The sequence below is a fragment of the Myotis myotis genome, unplaced genomic scaffold (genome assembly GCF_014108235.1).
Source record: "Myotis myotis isolate mMyoMyo1 unplaced genomic scaffold, mMyoMyo1.p scaffold_m19_p_3, whole genome shotgun sequence".
Taxonomy (NCBI): domain Eukaryota; kingdom Metazoa; phylum Chordata; class Mammalia; order Chiroptera; family Vespertilionidae; genus Myotis; species Myotis myotis.
In genome coordinates, this window is record NW_023416335.1 from 203,455,374 (window position 1) to 203,474,226 (window position 18,853).

General features: G+C 52.0%; 2 protein-coding genes across 3 annotated transcripts in view; one reads left to right on the forward strand and one right to left on the reverse strand.

The window, feature by feature from the left end:
- SYN3 (synapsin III) overlaps positions 1–18,853 on the reverse strand; it is a 388,952-nt gene that overhangs the window by 202,676 nt on the left and 167,423 nt on the right. The gene's annotated exons all lie outside the window — the stretch shown is intronic.
- Positions 5,747–18,853, forward strand: part of TIMP3 (TIMP metallopeptidase inhibitor 3) — a 54,345-nt gene continuing 41,238 nt past the window's right edge. Inside the window, exon 1 of the mRNA XM_036297704.1 lies at positions 5,747–6,164. Coding sequence (XP_036153597.1) covers positions 6,044–6,164 — 121 coding nt within the window. The 5' untranslated portion in view covers positions 5,747–6,043. The remainder of the gene's footprint in view (positions 6,165–18,853) is intronic.

The following is an 18,853-nucleotide window of genomic DNA, read 5'->3' on the forward strand; positions in this document are numbered from 1 at the left end:
AGAGACTGGAGCTCAGTGGATACTGCTGTGTGCAGTGCCCGTTCCAGCGCACGTGGCACGGTGGTGGGTAGAACCGAGGGGGAGGGTGGAGGCTAGAGGGAAGGGAAGGAAGCCAAGGACAGAAAATTGGGAAACACCTACATTTTAGGGACAGCAAGAGCCCGAAGACTCTGCCAGAAGACCGAGAAGGTACAGTTGGAGAGGGAGAAGGCGAAAACCCAGAGCAGGTGGTCTGAGCTGCCAGGTTCAAGGAAGGAAGTGATCGGCGGCGTCCAATGCTCCCTGCAATCCAGGACAAGTCCGTTCCGGTGCCAGCAGGTCCCACGGAAAAGAGTTCAGATGCCTTGGCAGGAACAGGCCCTCCAGCCCCATCTGACGGGCGGCTGCCCAGCCCTCCATCCCATTCCCTCCCGAGCCACAGGGGCACCCGGCCCAGACACCCTCACTCATGTGCGTCCACCGTGCGGAACGGCGTTCAACCTTGACGGAGACCGCAGAGGAAAAACACGCGGGCTCCGCGGGCATACGGAAGACATTAAGACAGGCCCGAGCAGACGTTCTCCCTCCACTTCCTATTCGTCTTCGCAGAAATGATCGACTGAGCACACGGGCATGAAAAGTTTTTAAAAAATCAAGAGACGGACTATGAACAGTTTCCCACCCACCACCCCAGAAAGCACGGGGCACATGTGTTTTCTGGCTTCACGTCCCTGGGAGTAGCCGGGTGGAAAGAAACGTGGAAACGCCAGGGCTCAGGAGAAGCACCCAGAGACTCTCTTACTGAGGGGTCTTCACTCCCGGGCGGGGCGGGGGCAGAGCTAGGCAAGAGGCCATTTTACTGCCACGAAATTGGTTCCAGATGGAAGCAAGGGAAGGCGTTTACTCCCTGCTGGTGCCAGACGCAGAAAGAACCTGACACACCTACTGTCCCAGGTTCCTAATTCCCCAGTGCGGGTCCGGCCAGGGCCAGGGCCAGGGCGATGGGTGGACCGGGCTGTCTGTGGCTTGGGAAAGCCGAGTTTGAATGTAATGACTTTCAAATGGACCTGGGCTTGGGGGAAGGCACTGTAGCGAGGGTCTGGGGAGGGAAAAGCAGGGAGGAAAGAGGGGTTCCCCCTATGAGGCAGCCGGAACAACCCATGTCCTGTCAGCGCCCTCTCTGGGCTTCCTTCAGGAGGAGTGGACCGACCATGGCATCCGCTGCTGGGTTCCCAGAGCCCGGATCCCCCCAGCCCCATGATTCATGCCTTCTCTCTTCCCAAGGGCACGTCTCCCCCTCGAGTTGACGTGAGGCCAGCTCGAGGGTGGAGAAGCCGGGCAGCTGCATACTCAGACGGGATGCTGACTGAGAGCTTTGTGGCCATGGCAGACGGGAGGGGCTCGCTTCACCCACTGACTAAAAGGCACCCGCGCCGGCTGGCTAGGGTGGAACTGTGCCGCTCCTGCCGCCTTTCAGTGAGACTGGCTGGGACTGCAGGCCGGGAGACGGGGTGTTCTCTGGCTTACAGCGCCCCCTAGCACTGGCCAGAGGGATAGGTCCGTGTGCTCCACCCGCCCACCTGAATACTGGGAAGGGGCTGGTGGGGCCCATCCGCTCCACTCACTCAACCAGTTCTTACTGCCCTTGTTACCAACACTCGATTCCTGTCCTCAGAGGGCTTACGGTCCAGGAACGGAAGCAGGAGGGAGATGATGAAGACTGGGGAGGAAAATCAAGAAAGGCTTCCTGGAGGTGGTGACACTGAAGCTGTGATCTGAACACAGTATAGGAGTTCAATCATTGTTGGAAAGACCGTATGGGGACAATAAAAGACGTACTTTCTCATCTCTGAGTGCTTGTGAGCCAAGAGGCAGGCAGACAGAAAAACAGGTCATGACAAGGGGCTCTCTCAGGAACAAGACCTCGGTCTCCCTGATGCCTTCGCACCACAATCTCTGTTTTCCGTCTCAGCCTCGGAGGAGAGATCAGAGTAAGAACTCAGTCGCTGTTGATTGAGTGATTGACAGCTGCGCTTCAGTCATGGGCACGTTCGATTCGCCTCACACCTGTTTAAGTGGCACAATCTGTCTGCCCTTCAGTAACTCTCACCTTGTCCTTGAGAATTTCCCATGAAATCTTAGTCCTTTGGAGCCGGGGAGTGCGGTGGGGGGCTTGGAGACCACCGAGTTACATCTTTCATCCAATAAAATGGAAATTGAGGCCTGGAGAGGTGAGGTGCCTTGTCCACACACACACAGCTCTTCTGCACCAACTTTTGGAACAGACCTCAGACCTTTCATTTTTTTTTTTTTTTTTTTTTTTTTTAATACAAGCACCTTTCATCCGCCTAGAAAGGTTTTTTACGTGTCTCTTTGCAGGGATATGTTTGGAATGTTTTCAAAGGCGTTAGATAATTATTTGGAAAGGAAAAACACGACACGCACAAGAGATAAAGGGCTGAGGAGTACAGGGCCGTGTTCACTCTGAGTTCACCGGGCCCCGCGGGGCAGAGGTGAGGATTATCATCACAGACAACTATTTGGTCAGTCGGGGTAGGGGAAATTCTTCACATCGGCCACTGTACAAACACTCTGGGAGGAACTCATCTGCAGATCTGAAAGGCAGATCTGAAAGGCAGATCCAGGCTGGCGAGTGGTTGGGTTTCCATGGCCAAGGTGCATCCCTCGGGCCATGTGTGGGCAGCTGCCACCCTGTCCTGAGGCACTGCGGAAATTCCTTCACCTGTCTGGACCTTATTTTTCCCACAGATAAGAAGAGGCTAGGACCTCTGAAAAATCACGTTCCCAGAGATTCCAGTGTTCTGTAACTTGATAGGAAGGGGGTGGGTGGTCATGGGATCACCTTTCCTAGAAAAGTTCCAGGAAGGGAAATACCAGGTCAGCCAGATACATTTGGAGACTTCTTCAGTTCTCCCAAGGTTTATCCATTTATCATTGTTCTTAGCTGTCAAGAACAAGTGGGAGAGCCAGTGTCTTCACCCTTCCCATGAACCCAGGGGCATCCATCTACCTTAGCAAGTGGACCTGGAGAAGCGATGCTTGCATATTAGGTCCCTGTGCACTGGGACCTCTGGCTGACTGGCTGGCTGGCTGCCTGGCTGCCTGTGAGGTCTGCTTGCGGGAGGGGCTACCTGGCAGAAGGGCTCCCCCACACAAAGATCCATGGAGCTTGCTCTTTTTCCTTAAGATGAGGCCTGAGCCGACCTTACACAGGCAGGTGGGCAGAGGGGAGTCCCCTCAGATTAGACATTAGGGAGAACTTCCCAACTGAAAGGGAAGATGAACTCCAAAGACACTGTGTGGACTAGTTTAGGATAGGGAGCGAGAGGAACTAACCCAAACCACCATTTCATTACCGCTCCGCTGGAAACATCAGATCACTCCTGTGCTTCCAAAATGAAGGAGCTGCATGGCCCAGAGGTCCTCAAACTTTTTAAACGGGGGGCCAGTTCACTTTCCCTCAGACCGTTGGAGGGCCGGACTATAGTTTTAAAAAAAACTATGAACAAATTCCTATGCACACTGCACATATCTTATTTTGAAGTAAAAAAACAAAACAGGAACAAATACAATATTTGTATTTGCATGTGGCCCGCGGGCGGTAGTTTGAGGACCCCATGGCCGAATGCCTCCGATGCTTTCAACGAGGAGCCTGCTGCTCAAAGTTCAGCAAAAGTTATCTGCCTCACACGCCGGTTCTAGGCAAGGCTCCCCTTGGAGAAAACACTGGCATTTAGGACAAAACCGTTAACGTGAAAAGAAAAAAGAGAAGCATCTTATCACATGAGATGCTTATCCACCGTGGATTTGGTCTGGAAAGGCTTCTAAGACCTTCCACATGACTGGCACGGCGCAGGAATCAGTGCAACTCAAATCCCACCAGCCATGCCCTCATTCAACCTCCAGACGCAATGCGCTGCTGGCCACACCCACACCCAAGGCTCCTGGGACCCTGCTCTGTGCTCTGAGGGCTAAAAAGCAGTGTGGCCAAATATCTCAGGCTTCACAGTGTTGCTGGAGTGGCGGGGGAAATAATACAACCGGATCCCTGAAATAGTGAGCAAAGTGCTGGTGCTGACAGCGAGAGGGAGAGACGGGGGTGGGCCAGGCTCTAGAGTTGAGGTGGGAAGGGTCTTGAACGTTGGGAGGGGGCTACGACAGGAAAATGCGAAAACTAGATGCCTTTCCTTATAGCTAAGAATTTAAGGGATACAAAGGCATTTTAAAAATGTTCGTGGAAATACCATTTCCAATGAAATGTCCTGCATCCCCCCCATCACTTCTCTGAAGGGTAAATGGGGGCGTTTCTGGGAAAGAGGTGCATTTCTGAGCAGCACTTTCAGTTCTTGTTTTGTTCTAAACTTTTCGTTATTTCTATAGCCAAGACATTCGAGTCTCGTTCTAAACGGAATGAGCGGGTAGAGAAAGGGAGAGAGACCCAGGAGTGAAAAGACAGCAGGTTCCAGCTGCAGACGGGCATGTGCACAGTTAGAGCTGAGGGCTGCCCCGGGTGCAAGAAACCTCTCTACCAAGGTGGATGCCAGCAGTGCCTGGCTGGTTGCCAAGTCGTGTCACCTTTCGGTGCCAGTCTCCTCATCAGGAAAGTGTCATTCAAACGTGTGCTTCCCTCCCCAGGACTGTGAGGTAGGATGAGGTGAGGTATGGAAAATACACGTCAGCATCGAGATGTTCAGTAATAATAATTGGTCGCTAGCAATTATCCATTACGGTTCGCAGCCGAGGATCCCGGATAGTCCTCCAGGACCTGGTTTCACCCCAGTTTTGGATCAGTTCACCCCCCACCCCCAATTCCTTGCCAAAGGGTGGAGACCTATCTGCCCTAGGGGCCTTTGCCCTTGCAGTTCTCCCTGACTGCGGTTCCCTCCTCCCAGATGCTCACAGGGATGAGCCTTCTTCGTGTTCACATCTCAGCTGGGGTGTCCCCTACTCGGAGACGTCCTACCCCACAGAAAGCAGCGCCCTCTGCAGCCATTTCTAGCCCAATGTTACTCTGTTGTGCTGCCTTCACAGCACTGTCCCCACAGACGATCACCCTAGGCGTGTGTGTATTCATGGATCTCCTGGCATGTTACCTGCAAGTTCCAAGGGGGCAAGAACTTCGTTTTGCTGAACCCAACATCCAGCACAGTGTTTGCTGAATGGCTTCGCAATGTACTCCGGGTGAGCGGGGACCGACCTGCTATTATAGCCAGCTCCAAAAGGCAGCAAAGCCCGGGGCGGGGTGGGGGCTGGAGAGGGTAGGTCACCTGTCTGGCTTTCCCCTCTGACTCTGCTTTTTCCAGAGAAGGTGGGAAGGTAACATTTTTTTCTTAGCCTTTCATCCAGGTGCTGGCAAGGTCTCCAGGGCCAGGGCCGCCCTGACCTGCGGAGGGTGGGTGCTGGGGTGAGCAGCAGCTGACTCTGGTTGAGTCGGGAGGCGCCCGGAGGGCGTGCGGGCATGTGGCAGAGGTGCGGGCGGGCGGGAGGGGGCACGCGGGCGCTGCTCCCGAGGCTACCCCGCCAGTGCGGGTCTGAGGCCGTCCCAGTCCCTCCACTCCGGAGCCCAAAGCCGCATTATTCCCTATAAGGATCTGAACCGGCCGGGGAGGCCCCGCCCCGTCGCCCCGCGCCCTCGGCCCCACCCCCTTTTCGGAGGGCCGATGAGGTAATGCGGCTCCGCGATTGGTCGGAGGGGCGGGACCCGAGAGGGGGCGCCGGGGGTACCCGCGCTATATTACTCGGCCGCGGAGCAGCGGTGCAGAGCAGGCAGCGAGCGGGCTCTCGGACGACTTCTCCTCCTGCTGCTCCAGCTCCTGCTCCAGCTCCCGCTCCTCGACCCGGAGCCACCGCCGGCCCGCAGAGTCGTGCGCCAGCGCCGAGGCCGCCTCGCCGCACCCGATCCGTCCCCTTTGGCCACTCGGAGGGCAGCGCGCCGAGGTCCAAGTTGCCCCGTCCGGTGGGTGCACCAGCTCCGGCTGCAGCAGCCCCGCCGCCGGCGCGCACGGCAACTTTGGAGAGGCGAGCAGTGGCCCCTGCAGCAGCGATGACTCCCTGGCTCGGGCTCGTCGTGCTCCTGGGCACCTGGAGCCTGGGGTACTGGGGCGCCGAGGCGTGCACATGCTCGCCCACCCACCCCCAGGAAGCCTTCTGCAACTCTGACATAGGTAAGCTCGCCCGTGTCCCCGCGGGAGCTCCCCGTGCGCTGCAGCCCAGCCGGGGATGCATGGAGAACTCCTCTCTCTTTTCCCTGCCCGGGCTTGGGGCGAGGGCGCTGACAGAGCCGGCGGGGAGAAGCCGCGCAGAGAAACCCCACAGTGGCTGAATGAACCCTTTGCAGCCTTCGGTCTCCTTTTAGGAGTTGAGGTCCCTATCGGTCCTTTTGACATCTGGTAAAACTTCCTTTGCACCATGGCGGGAGGAAGGGCTAGGGTCAGGGGAAAGGGATCCTAAAACTTGGGATGCCAAATAAACTGCTGGGATGTTGAGTAATTAAAAGGGGAAAAAAAGTTGCCAGCCATGTGCACAGAAAGTGGCAGGAGAAGCTTGAAGTTTCTGAGTTGGCATCCCCTCCTGCGCCTCCTAAGAAGCTCATGCTTTTCAATGAGACCCACACCGACCTTGAGTCTCTCGGCAAGTGCTAATGGAGCTCCTTGGACTGCCCGCGGCGGGGTGGGTGGACTGGAGGGGAAAATGAGAAGAAAGCGGAGGGGCTGGCCCTCCCCCAGGAGCTGTCCTGGAGAGTGTTGATGGCCAGCGGGAGGCGGCGTGTGTGAGGGATCACTTATCACCGAGCTGTGAGAAGTCACAGGGAGGCTGGTTCCCCCCCCCCCCCCCTTGAATGTGTGCGGGGAGGGGGAGAAGGAGCAGTGGAAAATAGACTTGTCACCAAAAGAACAAAGATGCCACAGGTCACACACAACAAGGTGCCGATTCCAGGCTGGGCTTGTGTCTGTATTAGAACCACTCGGTACGATGTAGCAGGGAGGGTCCTGGGAGAGCTGGCCTGGGAGCGTGCAGGACACGGGCTTGGATGGTGCGAGGTGGAGGAGCAGCTGGAAAACATCTCTCCTCTCCTTTCTAGCTCATAAAGCATGTCCAGCGGCCCCTGCTGTGCGTGTGCGTGCGTGTGCGTGTGTGTGTGTGTGTGTGTGTGTGTGTACACACCGGCCAGGCTGGGGTGGGACACAGTCTAGCCACTCGGCTGAGTGGATTCAGAGGTGAAGAATGGAGTATGTGTGTTTTAAGTACAGTCATAAAGGGGAAGGAAATTTTCCACTGGGTCCTGGGTGAGGGCCTCCACAAGTGTGCTGTAGGGGAGGCGGGGGAGGAGGCAGGAGCCGGGCAGGGGAGGCAGCTGAGGTTGGGAGGGGCGCTGCTGGTGGGCCTGGCCCCGTCTAGGGGAATCAGGGAGGTGGCTATGGGGACCAGGTCAGTGGGCGGGGGTGGGGGGGAATAGTCTGTGTAGCTTGGGGTCATGCTTGTGAGAGGATCCTGGGCCCAAGCGGCACACCCTCCCCTCTCCAGGGGGACCGGGCTGGCCCTGGGTTTGTGGTGTGCCTGGAAGGGTTCTGCTGAGCTGCCTGAGGCCTGGGAGGTTTCCTCCCTTCTCCTGGGACTGACCCCACCCAAATTCCACCTGGCCTGTCTCCACCCCCGCCGTATGTACATTCCTACCTGAGAGGGGTTGGGAGCTGCAGCTGCTGGTTTCTGGTCTTGCTGCTAGGAGTGCACACTGGGGCCTGGCATCTGACAGGTGGAGTCAGGGCGTTGCACTTGACAATGGCTCTGGCGTGTGCCCTTGGACTTTAAGGTGTCTGGGGAGAGGGGAACCTTATGCCACCTCCCTGCTCCTGCCCTGGGCTGTTGGGTTTCCACCTTGCAAGCTGACCAGGGAGCAGCGGAAACAGAGGCAAGGGAACCCCGCTTCCAAGTGGGGGCACTGCCTCGCTGTTCACCGCTGAGGTTTCCTGCCGTGGGTCTGGGCTCATGCTGAAAGTTTCTTGTAATTTCTCTGGATTTACCCAAGAAATACTCCCTCGCCCCGCAATAAGCTCCAGAGAAAAGCTAAGTTCCCAGGAAGTACCCAAAGACCAGAACATTGTGGTAGCAAAACTAAAAAAGAAACAATAAAAAAAAAAAATCTTCGGCTACGCTGGCCCCGGTCCAGAGCTGTGCTGCCTGGGTTTGGTGCACTGCACTGGTGGCAGCGATGAGATAATGCTTTTAAAAATGGGAGGTGTGGATGTGGGCCGCTCGCTGACCTCCGCTGCCTTGCAGCGCTGGCGGCCAGTAGGGGGCTCCCCGTTTTCCTAGTCACAGCCTCCCTAGTTTCCAATCTGGGCTGAAGACTGTTCTCTCCCAGAAGGAAATACATAGCAGCACCCCACTCCCCTTGACCCCTATGGACCCACCAATCAATGCTGTAACTCATTAAAGAGGTTCAAGCCAGCCCACCAGCTTCCTCTTCCAGAACCTTCCTGGCTTTTTTCCTCTTTGTGGCCAGGTGCCCTGTTGCTGGGTGAAGGGCATGGCCTGCCAGGCTCCACCCTCTCGAAGGAACCCCTCCACCTCCACCACCATGGCCTTCCCTCTCCTTTCTCCGCATCCACAGGTGCCTCTTTTGGCCTTGCTCCCCGAAAGCCCTGGGGACTGGCACAGTCTTCTGGGTGAGGAAGAGTTCAAAGGTGTTTCTATGGCAACTCCAGGCCCTGCACCCCAGTGAAGTGTTTAGGAGCAGAGTAAACTACATGCTGGCTTATACAACACTCTGTGGGGGGAAGAAAGGACTTGGCAGCAGCCATGTCTGTGGTCCCCTCCCCACCAGTCATGCCCTTGAAACTCCTCACAAAACCTTGACTCTGAGGAGGGAAGGGAGGGGGCTGGGAATGAGGAAGGCAGCTTTGGCCGGGTGGATCCTGCTCCAGCAGCTCTGCCCAGCGCAGGAAGGGGTGGGCAGTGCGTGTGCCTGCCTGCACGTGTGTGTGTGTGTGTGTGTGTGTGTGTGTGCGTGTGTGTGTGTGTAGGGGTGTGTGTTCAGGGCGGGGGAGCAGCAGAGAGAGGATTTTGCTTCACAGCTCCGAGCCCTTTTCTCCGCTCCCCCTCCCTCCGCATAGAGGAAAGGGGCTGTGAGATGGAGTGTTGGGGGCCTGCCCCCTGAGCCTATTGGGAATCGGAGAGGAAGGCTCAGCTTGGGGGCCCTGCCAGGCCTGGAGGATGGTCCCCGGATATCACAGAATTGTTCTGACAGGGACCAGTGCCAGCAGATTCTTTCTGTATCAGATCTGAGGTTGTGGTTTTAGCAAAGAAGCCATTTTCAAAGAAGCCGGATCCGTTCCCTCTCAGGATCCCACACAATGACGCTCCACACTGGGCTTTGGGACTTGGAAAAAAAAAAAAAGGATCAAACTTCAGCAACGAGCCAGCAGCCACTTGGGGAGGGGACCCAGGCTGCCCGACATCTTGAACCCTTGGAAAGAGGAGAGCTGCTCTCCGATTCCTGCTGGGCACACGCACCTCATAGCAGGCTGAAGGGTGGGCATTCTGTCCATTGAATCAGATGGAAGCACGGAGGCTGAGAGGGGTTGCGCTTGCTCAAGGTCACCCGGCTCATCAACACTGCAGCTCACTGTAGCCCACGAAGGCTAAATGCATTGTTCGCTATGCTATTCTTCAATAACGTCTCGGTAACTTTCACTTACCCTTGACATTCTGAGTCAGACCACCCCTCCTAGGACCCAGATGGGATGGACGGTGAACGAGAGTGCTTTACTTGTTGACTGGAGAAGTTTTAAAAAATAGGAAGATAACCAAATGGCCAGAGAATTTTCATTACCCATCATCTTATGGGAGGGAGAACCTATCATTATTATTTGAGGTTGAAATAGAGAAAAAGAAAGAAACATTTCTGATGTCCTTTAGCTGTCAGAACTGGAATAGACCCTCAAAATCACCAAGTCAAAGTAAATTAAAAAAGACCAGCTCCCTGAGGCGCAGGGGGAAGTAGAGCTACTACAAGAATCTCAGGCTGCAGTACCCTTTCCTTCCAGTGGGGCGAGCTGGGGCGCCCAGGACGCCTCCTCCAGTTGGTGCAGATGGCCAGGGGGGTGGGTGGGAAACCAGAGAGAGTCAGGAGACTGGGTCCCGGCTGGCTGGAGAAGCCCCGCCCTCCGTGGTGTCCCTTTCACAGTCCCTGGAGAGATAAGGCTGGAACAGAGGCACAGAGGTGGCCTGGGTGGCGGCCTTTGTTTGTTTTGCAGGAGCAGCAGGAACCCATGGGCCCCACTGCTGAACGGCACATTCCGACAGGTTCCCCACTGAAAAACAAAAACACCACCACCATTCTCCACTGCGTTCGGCCTTTCCCATTGCAGCCAGGACGGACAAGGAGGCCCCTTCTTCTAGCCTTTGTCACAGGCGGCTCCTGGGTGGCCTGGAGAGGCAGTGTGGGGTGGTGGAGAGGCCAGGGGGCGGGCAGAGCCGGGCAGATCCTCCAGGGCGTGCTGGCTGTGTGCGCCCAGGCAGGCTACTGGATGTCTTTTAACTCTGGTTTCCTCCTTTATAAAAGGGGGATAATGGTTTGTACCACCTCAGTCCGTTAATTTTTACCCACATTTTAAAGTGACAAGTATTTTGTGAATATATTCTATATCCATGTGTATATGTATATATGTATGTATATGTATATATGTAAGTATATCTTTATCTAAAATCAGCTAAAGGTAAAGTCCTTTTTGATAACTTCCTCTAATTCTAGCTCCTTCTCCAGACCCTTTCTTCCCTGTGCATTTACATACATAGGTACAGATAGAAAACTTAGAGTGGCTTTTCCCCTTAGAAACATGAATAGTAGAACAACGTTTAGCATCTGCTTTTTTTTTTCCATTGGACAACGTGTATTAGAGACTGGTCTCAGTTAACACATATGGACCTACTTCGTTCTTTTTAGATATAATGTTCCATGGGGTTATACTTTTTACAAACAGATTATGCAGCAATTACTCTGTGCTAGGCACCACTCTAAATAATTAGCATGCATCAACTCATTGAATTCTCTCAACAGTCCTGTGAGGCAGGTGAGCTGTTATCTCCATTTTACAGATGAGGAAACTGAGGCATAGAAAAATTACCTAGGTAATTTGTTCAAGGTGATAGCACAGCCCATATTTAACCCCCTGCAACCTGATTAAAAAAATATAATCACCTACTCTGCTATATACTACATTATATTATATGATGTAATATTATGCTATATTTTGCCATATGCTATTATATTACTATAATAATATAATATCCCTATAGGTATAGGTATAGATTGATTGAGCCATTCACCTATTGGTAGATATCTAGGTTTCTAGCAGCTTTTCATGCTTACAAAGACCGCTGCAACAGTCACTACACAATCCTCTTGCTCACGGGAACAAATATATTTCCATGGCAAATATACAATGGGAATTATTGGACACAAGGTACATGCATTTTACATTTTAGTAGTTCCCACAGGCTTGCCCTCCAGAGTGGCTGTGTTAACGTAGTTCTTTTCGTGTGGAAAATAGGACCGATGGTCCTCAAAGAATTAAAAACGGAACTGCCTTATGACCCAGTGATTCCACTTCTGGGAATTTATCCAAAGAAACCCAAAACACTAATTGGAAAGAATGTATGCACCACCTGTGTTCATTGCAGTGTTGTTTACAATAGCCAAGAGATGGAATATTATTCAGCCATAAAATATTGTTGGGGGACTAGGCAAAAAAGGTGAAGGGATTGGAAAGTATAAGTGGATAGTTATAAAATCGTCACTGGGATGTCAAGTACAGCATAGGGAATGCAGTCAATAATATTGTAGTAATTATGGATGGTGCCAGGTGGGCACTGAAAATCCTGGAGGGATCACTTTGTAAAGTATAGGATTATCCAACCATTCTCCTATACATCTGAAATGAATACAAAGTCATATGAAATGTGAGCTAAAATAAAACCCCCAGTTCTGTTTGGATGGCCATATAAAGGGATGGAGGAACTGTTACAGCCAGTAACAGAAAGTCATACTTTCATGCTTCTTTCAAATGAGAAAGTTTTTTTTGACTGTCTAGGACAGGGGTGGGCAACCCCGGCACGCGTGCCAAACATGGCATGCCAGTGCGAAACCCTCTCTTACAATCTTCCATTTTTTTTCTTAATATCGACTTCTTCATTTTTCAGATAAATTCAGTGTAGGTGCATCTTAGATAAATAAATAATTTTACATAACATGCATACATTAAAAAATAAATGTATTTTTCATCATCATATACTATTTTGTCGCTTGAATGAATTTTATTATTTCTTCAAGGTTATTCACATACGTACACCTTAAGAGATATCAAGTTGGCGTAACATGTTCTCAAAAAATTAGGGTTGGCACGCAGAAGAATTCTGAGTCAGAGATTTTGCTGGTTTTGGCACGCATTCACAAAAAGGTTGCCCACTCCTGTTCTAGGATTTTGTTCTTTTTTTGTTTGTTTGTTTATCCCTTCATCCCTTTGCGAGTGAGCAAAATTAGGGACTCTTAGACCAAGTTGACGGAAGCATTTTTAAGGGAGGGGCTCAGGTGCCAGGACAGCCACGGCACCTTGTTGCCATTGGGGTAATTCAGTGGAAGATGGTCTTATTCTTTTGCTTTCATGACAAGCCCCAGGCCTTTCATTACATCAAGGTGTTGGACTTTGGGGTTTCATAGGAACCCAGGTTCAAGCTCACGTGCTGTATTCTGAAGAGTCCTACACAGGGTTTATTTGCTACCTCAAAGGTGCCCCCTAGGTCACTGGCTCTGGCCAGGTTCATGATGGCGCAAAGGGACACCTCCCTCTCTCCCCACTCCTCTTGCCGTTGCATTTGGGATGCTGCTTGGTGTGATGGCTGCGGAGATGGACCGAGAGAGGGAGGCAGGTGGGTCTCGGCCAAGAATGACGCAGTCACTATGGCAGCTGGAAGGCTGACTTGAGAGCCACTTGCAGTGTCCCGATTAAAACCCCCCAGGTGTCATAAAAAGACTCTTCGGGGCCAGGCTGGTGCTTGCCCACCTCTCCATCCTCCTCCTCACTGGCCCTCTAAGCTCCTGTGTTCAGATTCTCTCTCTGGGTCTTGGCCCTGCCACCCCCTTGGTTTCAAGCACCCCTTACTAAGGTCTCATTCTCCAGGTCTCGCTGGCTCCCATTTCCCCGCCTCCTCCCGGCATCACCTTGCCCGCATTGGAAACGTGTAAAAACACCATCTTTAGCAAAAACCCAATTCTCCAAAGCTGCGTGGGAAATTCCCAGAGTGGGTCATGATTGGGCCGGGCGAAGCCTAGGGGCTGGGCACCACCCAATGGGATGCATCTCACCCCTCCGAGAGGGAGGCGCCTCTATGCTGTCGGTGTTATTTGATAAGTCCAACCCCATCTTCTGGACATAGTACTCCACCACCCTCCCAGAGGGAAAAACACACACGTGATTTTTAAATACCATCCAGCAGAGCATCCCCAACAACAATAGCCACCTTGCATTAAGGTGCACTTACTATGCACCAGGCACTGTACCAAACTCCTCACTTGCATACCACGTCAGCAACTGAATTACCCCATGGCTAGAGGAGTGAACGTGCTAGTCCAAGATCACACCACTGCGAAGCAGAGGAGCCAGAACCTACACCTGCTAGTCAGTCTCCAAAACTTGCATTCTGAAGCGGTCTCAAGCACAGACCCAGAGCTAGTATTCTTTGGACCTGGGAAGATGCATTACTTTTTGTAACTTCCCCCCACATTGGTCTTTTGACTCCCCATGTTGGGGTTCCCCTCCGTATGCTTCTCTTTGATTTTCTCTTATAACCAGCCTCTCCAGCCCGTGCCTCTCCCGCTGCCACCAATTTTATATGACAGGAAGGTCCTAACAAAACCAATTTTATGACCCTGTGGTCCTAACAAAAGCCAGCCTTGACCCTCTTTCTAATTCTTAACCCAGTGCTCTTTCCACTGAATCAGCGGTTCCCAGCCTTTCCAACACCAAGGGCTATTTTTATTCATTTTCCTTCAATGAATTCCATGTTTGGAAACATTATCCACCACAACTCCATGTGTTGCGAGTTGATTACTTTTCCATTAAAAATAAAACTGCTACCCTATATCCATCACTGCCACGCCAGCCAGTCTAATATTATTCGGACTTAATCAGCGAATACACCAATTAGTTGCAACCCAAAGCCAAGAAGGTTGGTGTTCGCTTCACCTGAGAAGCATTCTCATGGGTTATGGATGATCGCGGTATACGGTTTGGTTGGCTTACTGAAATGCTGAAAATAGCTTGTGGACTCCTTAGTAGATCAATGTTCTTCTTTTTTTTTTTAAAATATGTATATATGTATGTATATATATATTTCTATATGTATATATATAATTTTATTGATATATATTGATATATATATATATGTATATATATAATTTTATTGATTTCAGAGAAGGGAGAGGGAGAGAGAGATAGAAACATCAATGATGAGAGAGTATCACTGATTGGCTGCCTCCTACCCACAGTGGGGATCGAGCCTGCAACCCAGGCTTATGCCCTGGCTGGGGATCCAACCATAGGTCGATGCTCAACCACTGAGCCACACCGGCTGGGCTAGATCACTGTACTTCTCCCCTCTGAGATTGGTTCCTTAGTGTCAGTCACATCAGTTTACCATCTCTCCTCCCGTGGGCAAGTCCATTTATCGTCCTGGCCATTTTCGTATGGGGCAAGTCCATTTATCGCCCTTGCCATTTTCATATGGACCCACAGTGCTGAGAATGGGGTCAGCTGAGGTAGTAGGTCACCGATGTGTCCTGGTTGAGGTGCCTACCTTTTCAGAGGCGGTGACATGGGTTCAGGTATTAATTTTCCTGAATTAATCTCTGCAGGCTGGAGCAGAAGAGTATTGATTCTAGCTAAAGGGACTCACTAAACAGTGTTTGACAGGAGCCCATGAGTGTCTATCCCGCCTGTAGTTGCTAAAACATGAGTGTCTGGAGGAGGGAAGGAGCCCTGTTGAACCCTTCCTGATCCATGCATAAGCCACCTGCCAGGCTGGGGTAGTTTGGCTGCCACAAAAGGGACAGTCCATGCTACCCAACACCCAGTTCTGATTTATGTCCCTGTAAACCTTATCGCATAACAGTGGCATTCTGGGCACAGAGAGTAGGGACAGTTGAGGTTTTCTCAGGCCTGCGGCCACCTGGCTTTCTGTGGGGGTGGAAAGGGGAAGGAAAGCCATAAGGTTTGGCCTCAGAAAGCCCAAGGTAAAGTTCAGCTGGTGGAAAAACAGAGCCCTCGGAAGATAGGGCGGCGGGAGCAGGGGGCGGGGGGCGGGGAGGGGGGCGTGGATCCTGGATCCTGAGCAGACCAGAGCCATCCCGGAACTAGAGACCTTCAATATTGCATGGCAACTATCCCCTCCTCCTCCACATATCTCTGCTCCCCTTGGAATGAGGTCGCCAGGCATCAGCCCAGTTGCCTGCAGAGAAGGACTGTTTCATTCAGAAATCTCAGGGCGCCTGCAACCCCCCAGATTAGGGCATGAGGAAGGTGAACCTTGCAACTCGGGTCATGAAGACGTGGCTTTGTCCCTTGAGGGATTACTGCTGTTTGGCTCAAGTGCTGGCAGCTCGGGAGCTAGGAGGGTTCTCCTTTGGACCTAGTCTTTCATCCTGAATGGACTCACGGCCTGAGATTTGGAACTGTGATAGCTCTTGTGAACTGTGCGCCTCACAAGCTTGGGCAGGTTCTCTAGCCTCAGTTTCCTCATCTGCAAAATGGGGGAATAGTATGTGACACGTTGGGTTGGTGATTAAGTGAAACAATTCGTTGGCAATGTTTAGCACAGAATCGGCCACCTACTAAAAGCTCAATAAATGCTGGCTTTTAGTGGTGTCGTTATATGACACGGCAGAGCAGGGATTCTCGCTTTATTTTCAGTGAGAAAAATGTGGCCCAAGGGATGATGTGACATGTTTCAGGGTCGCAGAGAACTGAGTCTCAAAACTCCATGGTGGTTTGATGTCCCGCCCCAACTTGAATGCTTCTGTCAGACTGCCTCCCACAGGGCAGAGAAACAAACAACAAGGTTCCCTGCTCTATCTTTTCATGACTCTCCGCATTTTAGAGTCTTAAGTTCCCTTGACCTTATTTGATGGCCACAACATTCCGAGGAGGAACGCGGGATGGTGGAGGTCACTGTTCCCATGAAACAGATGTGATTTTGAGAGCTGGTGTGGTTCAGGGGCCTGGCACACAGCTGATACCCAGAGCTGGGATTGGAACCCACGCTTCCCCACTCTTTTCAAGGGTCAGGTGCCCCTTCCCTCCTTAGACTGCTCCAGCACCCCTGCCTCTGAGAGGCTCAGGTAGCAGGTGCCAGGGGAGCCAATGGAAGGGCCTGGGAAATGGATCAGTGCTACTGAACTTGGATGCCAGACCACGTTCCCGGCCCCCACCTACCCTCGTTGACCCCAGGGTTTGGGGATGTGCCGTGGACAGGCCTGGAGTCAGGACACCTGGGTCTTAGTTCTAGGTCACCACCGGTCCCGGGAATCACCTTGGTGATGCCCACTTCCCTGGACCCCAGTCTCTTATCTGTAAAATAGCAGGATTGGCTCTCTGTGGCACATACACATTTCTTCACATATGTTTATAGTAATCGATATTTTCCTGAAGGCCTACTAGGAATCAGGTGTTTCTGACTGTGTGTTCCTCTGGGAGGGGTCGGTCTCTCCTCTAGCTGAGTGATTGAGCACCTAACTCCCTCCACAGCACCTTTTAGGAGGTAACGTCTGTAGAAATACGGCCTCTTGAGATAAGAGCCAGGATCTCTGCGGTTGTGGAAGCGGAGAGGGCTTCGGCTGAACAGAACTGCTAGTGAGCGGACAGACTTTATCAGATGATGTATTTGACCACCAAACTTCCTGTTGCAGCAGAACCGATTTTTTTCCAAGCAAGCAGCCCCCCGGTGGACCCGGCGGACCGGGCGGATGGCTACAATTAAACGCCAAGGTCACTTCAGGGTCTACTATCGGTCGCTGGGGGGCTTGGTACAAATTCTTTTGATACCCATACCCCTCTACTGAAGTGGAGGGACAGGAGTTCGGATTAAGACTCAGCGAAGATCAAAACCAGGCCTTCCTGCTCCGAGCAGCCCCTTGCTCCGGGAAATCTGGCTAACTGCTTAGCTCGGACATCTGTAGCCAAGAAGACTTCCCTCATGAAAGTCTGGCTCGGATGAACACCTGGGACTAAGACCTTGTTCACATGAATGAGGAGGGGTTTGGAAGAGCCAGGCTAGGCACACCCCCTTTTGAGCAATCATAATCCTCTCCCCTTCCCAACAACAGGACAGAGGCCCCCAGGGAGCCCGTGTCTTCCTGATACACATGTTCACCGGAAGGACAGACGGATGTGAAAGAACCCACACCCCTATTATTCTCAGGGTGGGTTTCTGAGCAGATGGGAGCAGTGGGAAAAGGCTGCACCGAGGAAGGCAGGGGTAGTTCCAGTTACTTCTTTGATTGATTTCCTTTTGGCCGGGGTCTCCTCACCTCTGATCTAGGTCAGATCTCAAACTCAAATGCCTACAGAGGGGCTGCCCCCAGTACTGGCCCAGGGATATGTTTTGTTTAGCCCATACACGTGTGTGTGTGTGTGTGTGTGTGTGTGTGTGTGTTTAATTGTGTCAACATTTAAAAATCAGATTTCACATTAAGCATTTGGATTTCTAGCTTATGTTTGCATATGAAACACTGAAATATTACTCACTTCTACCAGAAACTATATGTTGTTCCCTAGTCTCTTGTGTTCCCACTTTGAAGGGGCATATGGGCACTTAAGATTTTTCTTTATGATTAGACAAACAGTAAAACAGCAGGAAAATGTGACGATAAATAGCAGCTTACTTTTGGCTTTGGAATGGGGGCAGCAATAGAGAGTGGTGGTGACTGCGGCAAACTGAAGAGTTCATGGCCCCGCTGAAGTGGACCGCTAGTGTCCAGCTCCAGCCTATCAGAATGTGAGTCCCGTATTATCAGATTTCCAGCCTCTTAGAATAAGCCAGACATCCAAATTTTTAATGTGAAATATGCTCTTTAGACGTTAGTGCAATTAAGAAGAAACACGCACACATGTATGTAAGCCAAACAAAAATGTATCTCTGAGCCGTATTCAGCGCTGTGGGCCCCCAGTTTTGTGACCTTGAGTCCAGATGATCTCTTGAATTTCCTTTGGGTTGTAGGATCTCTGAGTGAATAAGACCAACCGCTTTTTTGGGCAAAATAACATGCCCTATTCTCTGTCCACAGAGTCTGGGGTGGGGAAGAGCATAGGACGGCCCAGTTCAAAGCTGGTTTCATTAGCCACCAGGGGTATGGCCGTAGGCGCGTCGGTCCTTCCCAGCTTCATCTCTCCTACTGTGAAATGGAGCGTGCCAGGATGGTGCGCTTAGGGCTGCGGGGGGACTCACCAAGGTCATGGAGCGGTGGCTTGGCCCCTTGCCTGGCGTATAGTAAGGACTTGATAAATGTCAGCCGTCATAGTATCATTACTTGGTGGCTCCCCAGAGGGTGAGGGAGCTGGAGTCCGGTCTTGTTCACCAGCTCACTGCCTGATGGGAAACAGTGATGCAGTAAACGTATCCTGAATGAATGAGGGCATTTGAGGAAGGGAGCCTTCCAGGCAGTGGAAGCTGTGTGTGTGTGTGTGTGTGTGTGTGTGTGTGTGTGTGTGTGTGTGTGTGAGAGAGAGAGAGAGAGAGAGACAGAGAGAGAAAGAGAGAGAGAGAAGAAATCAATGTCAACATGTTGGGCACTGACCAACCC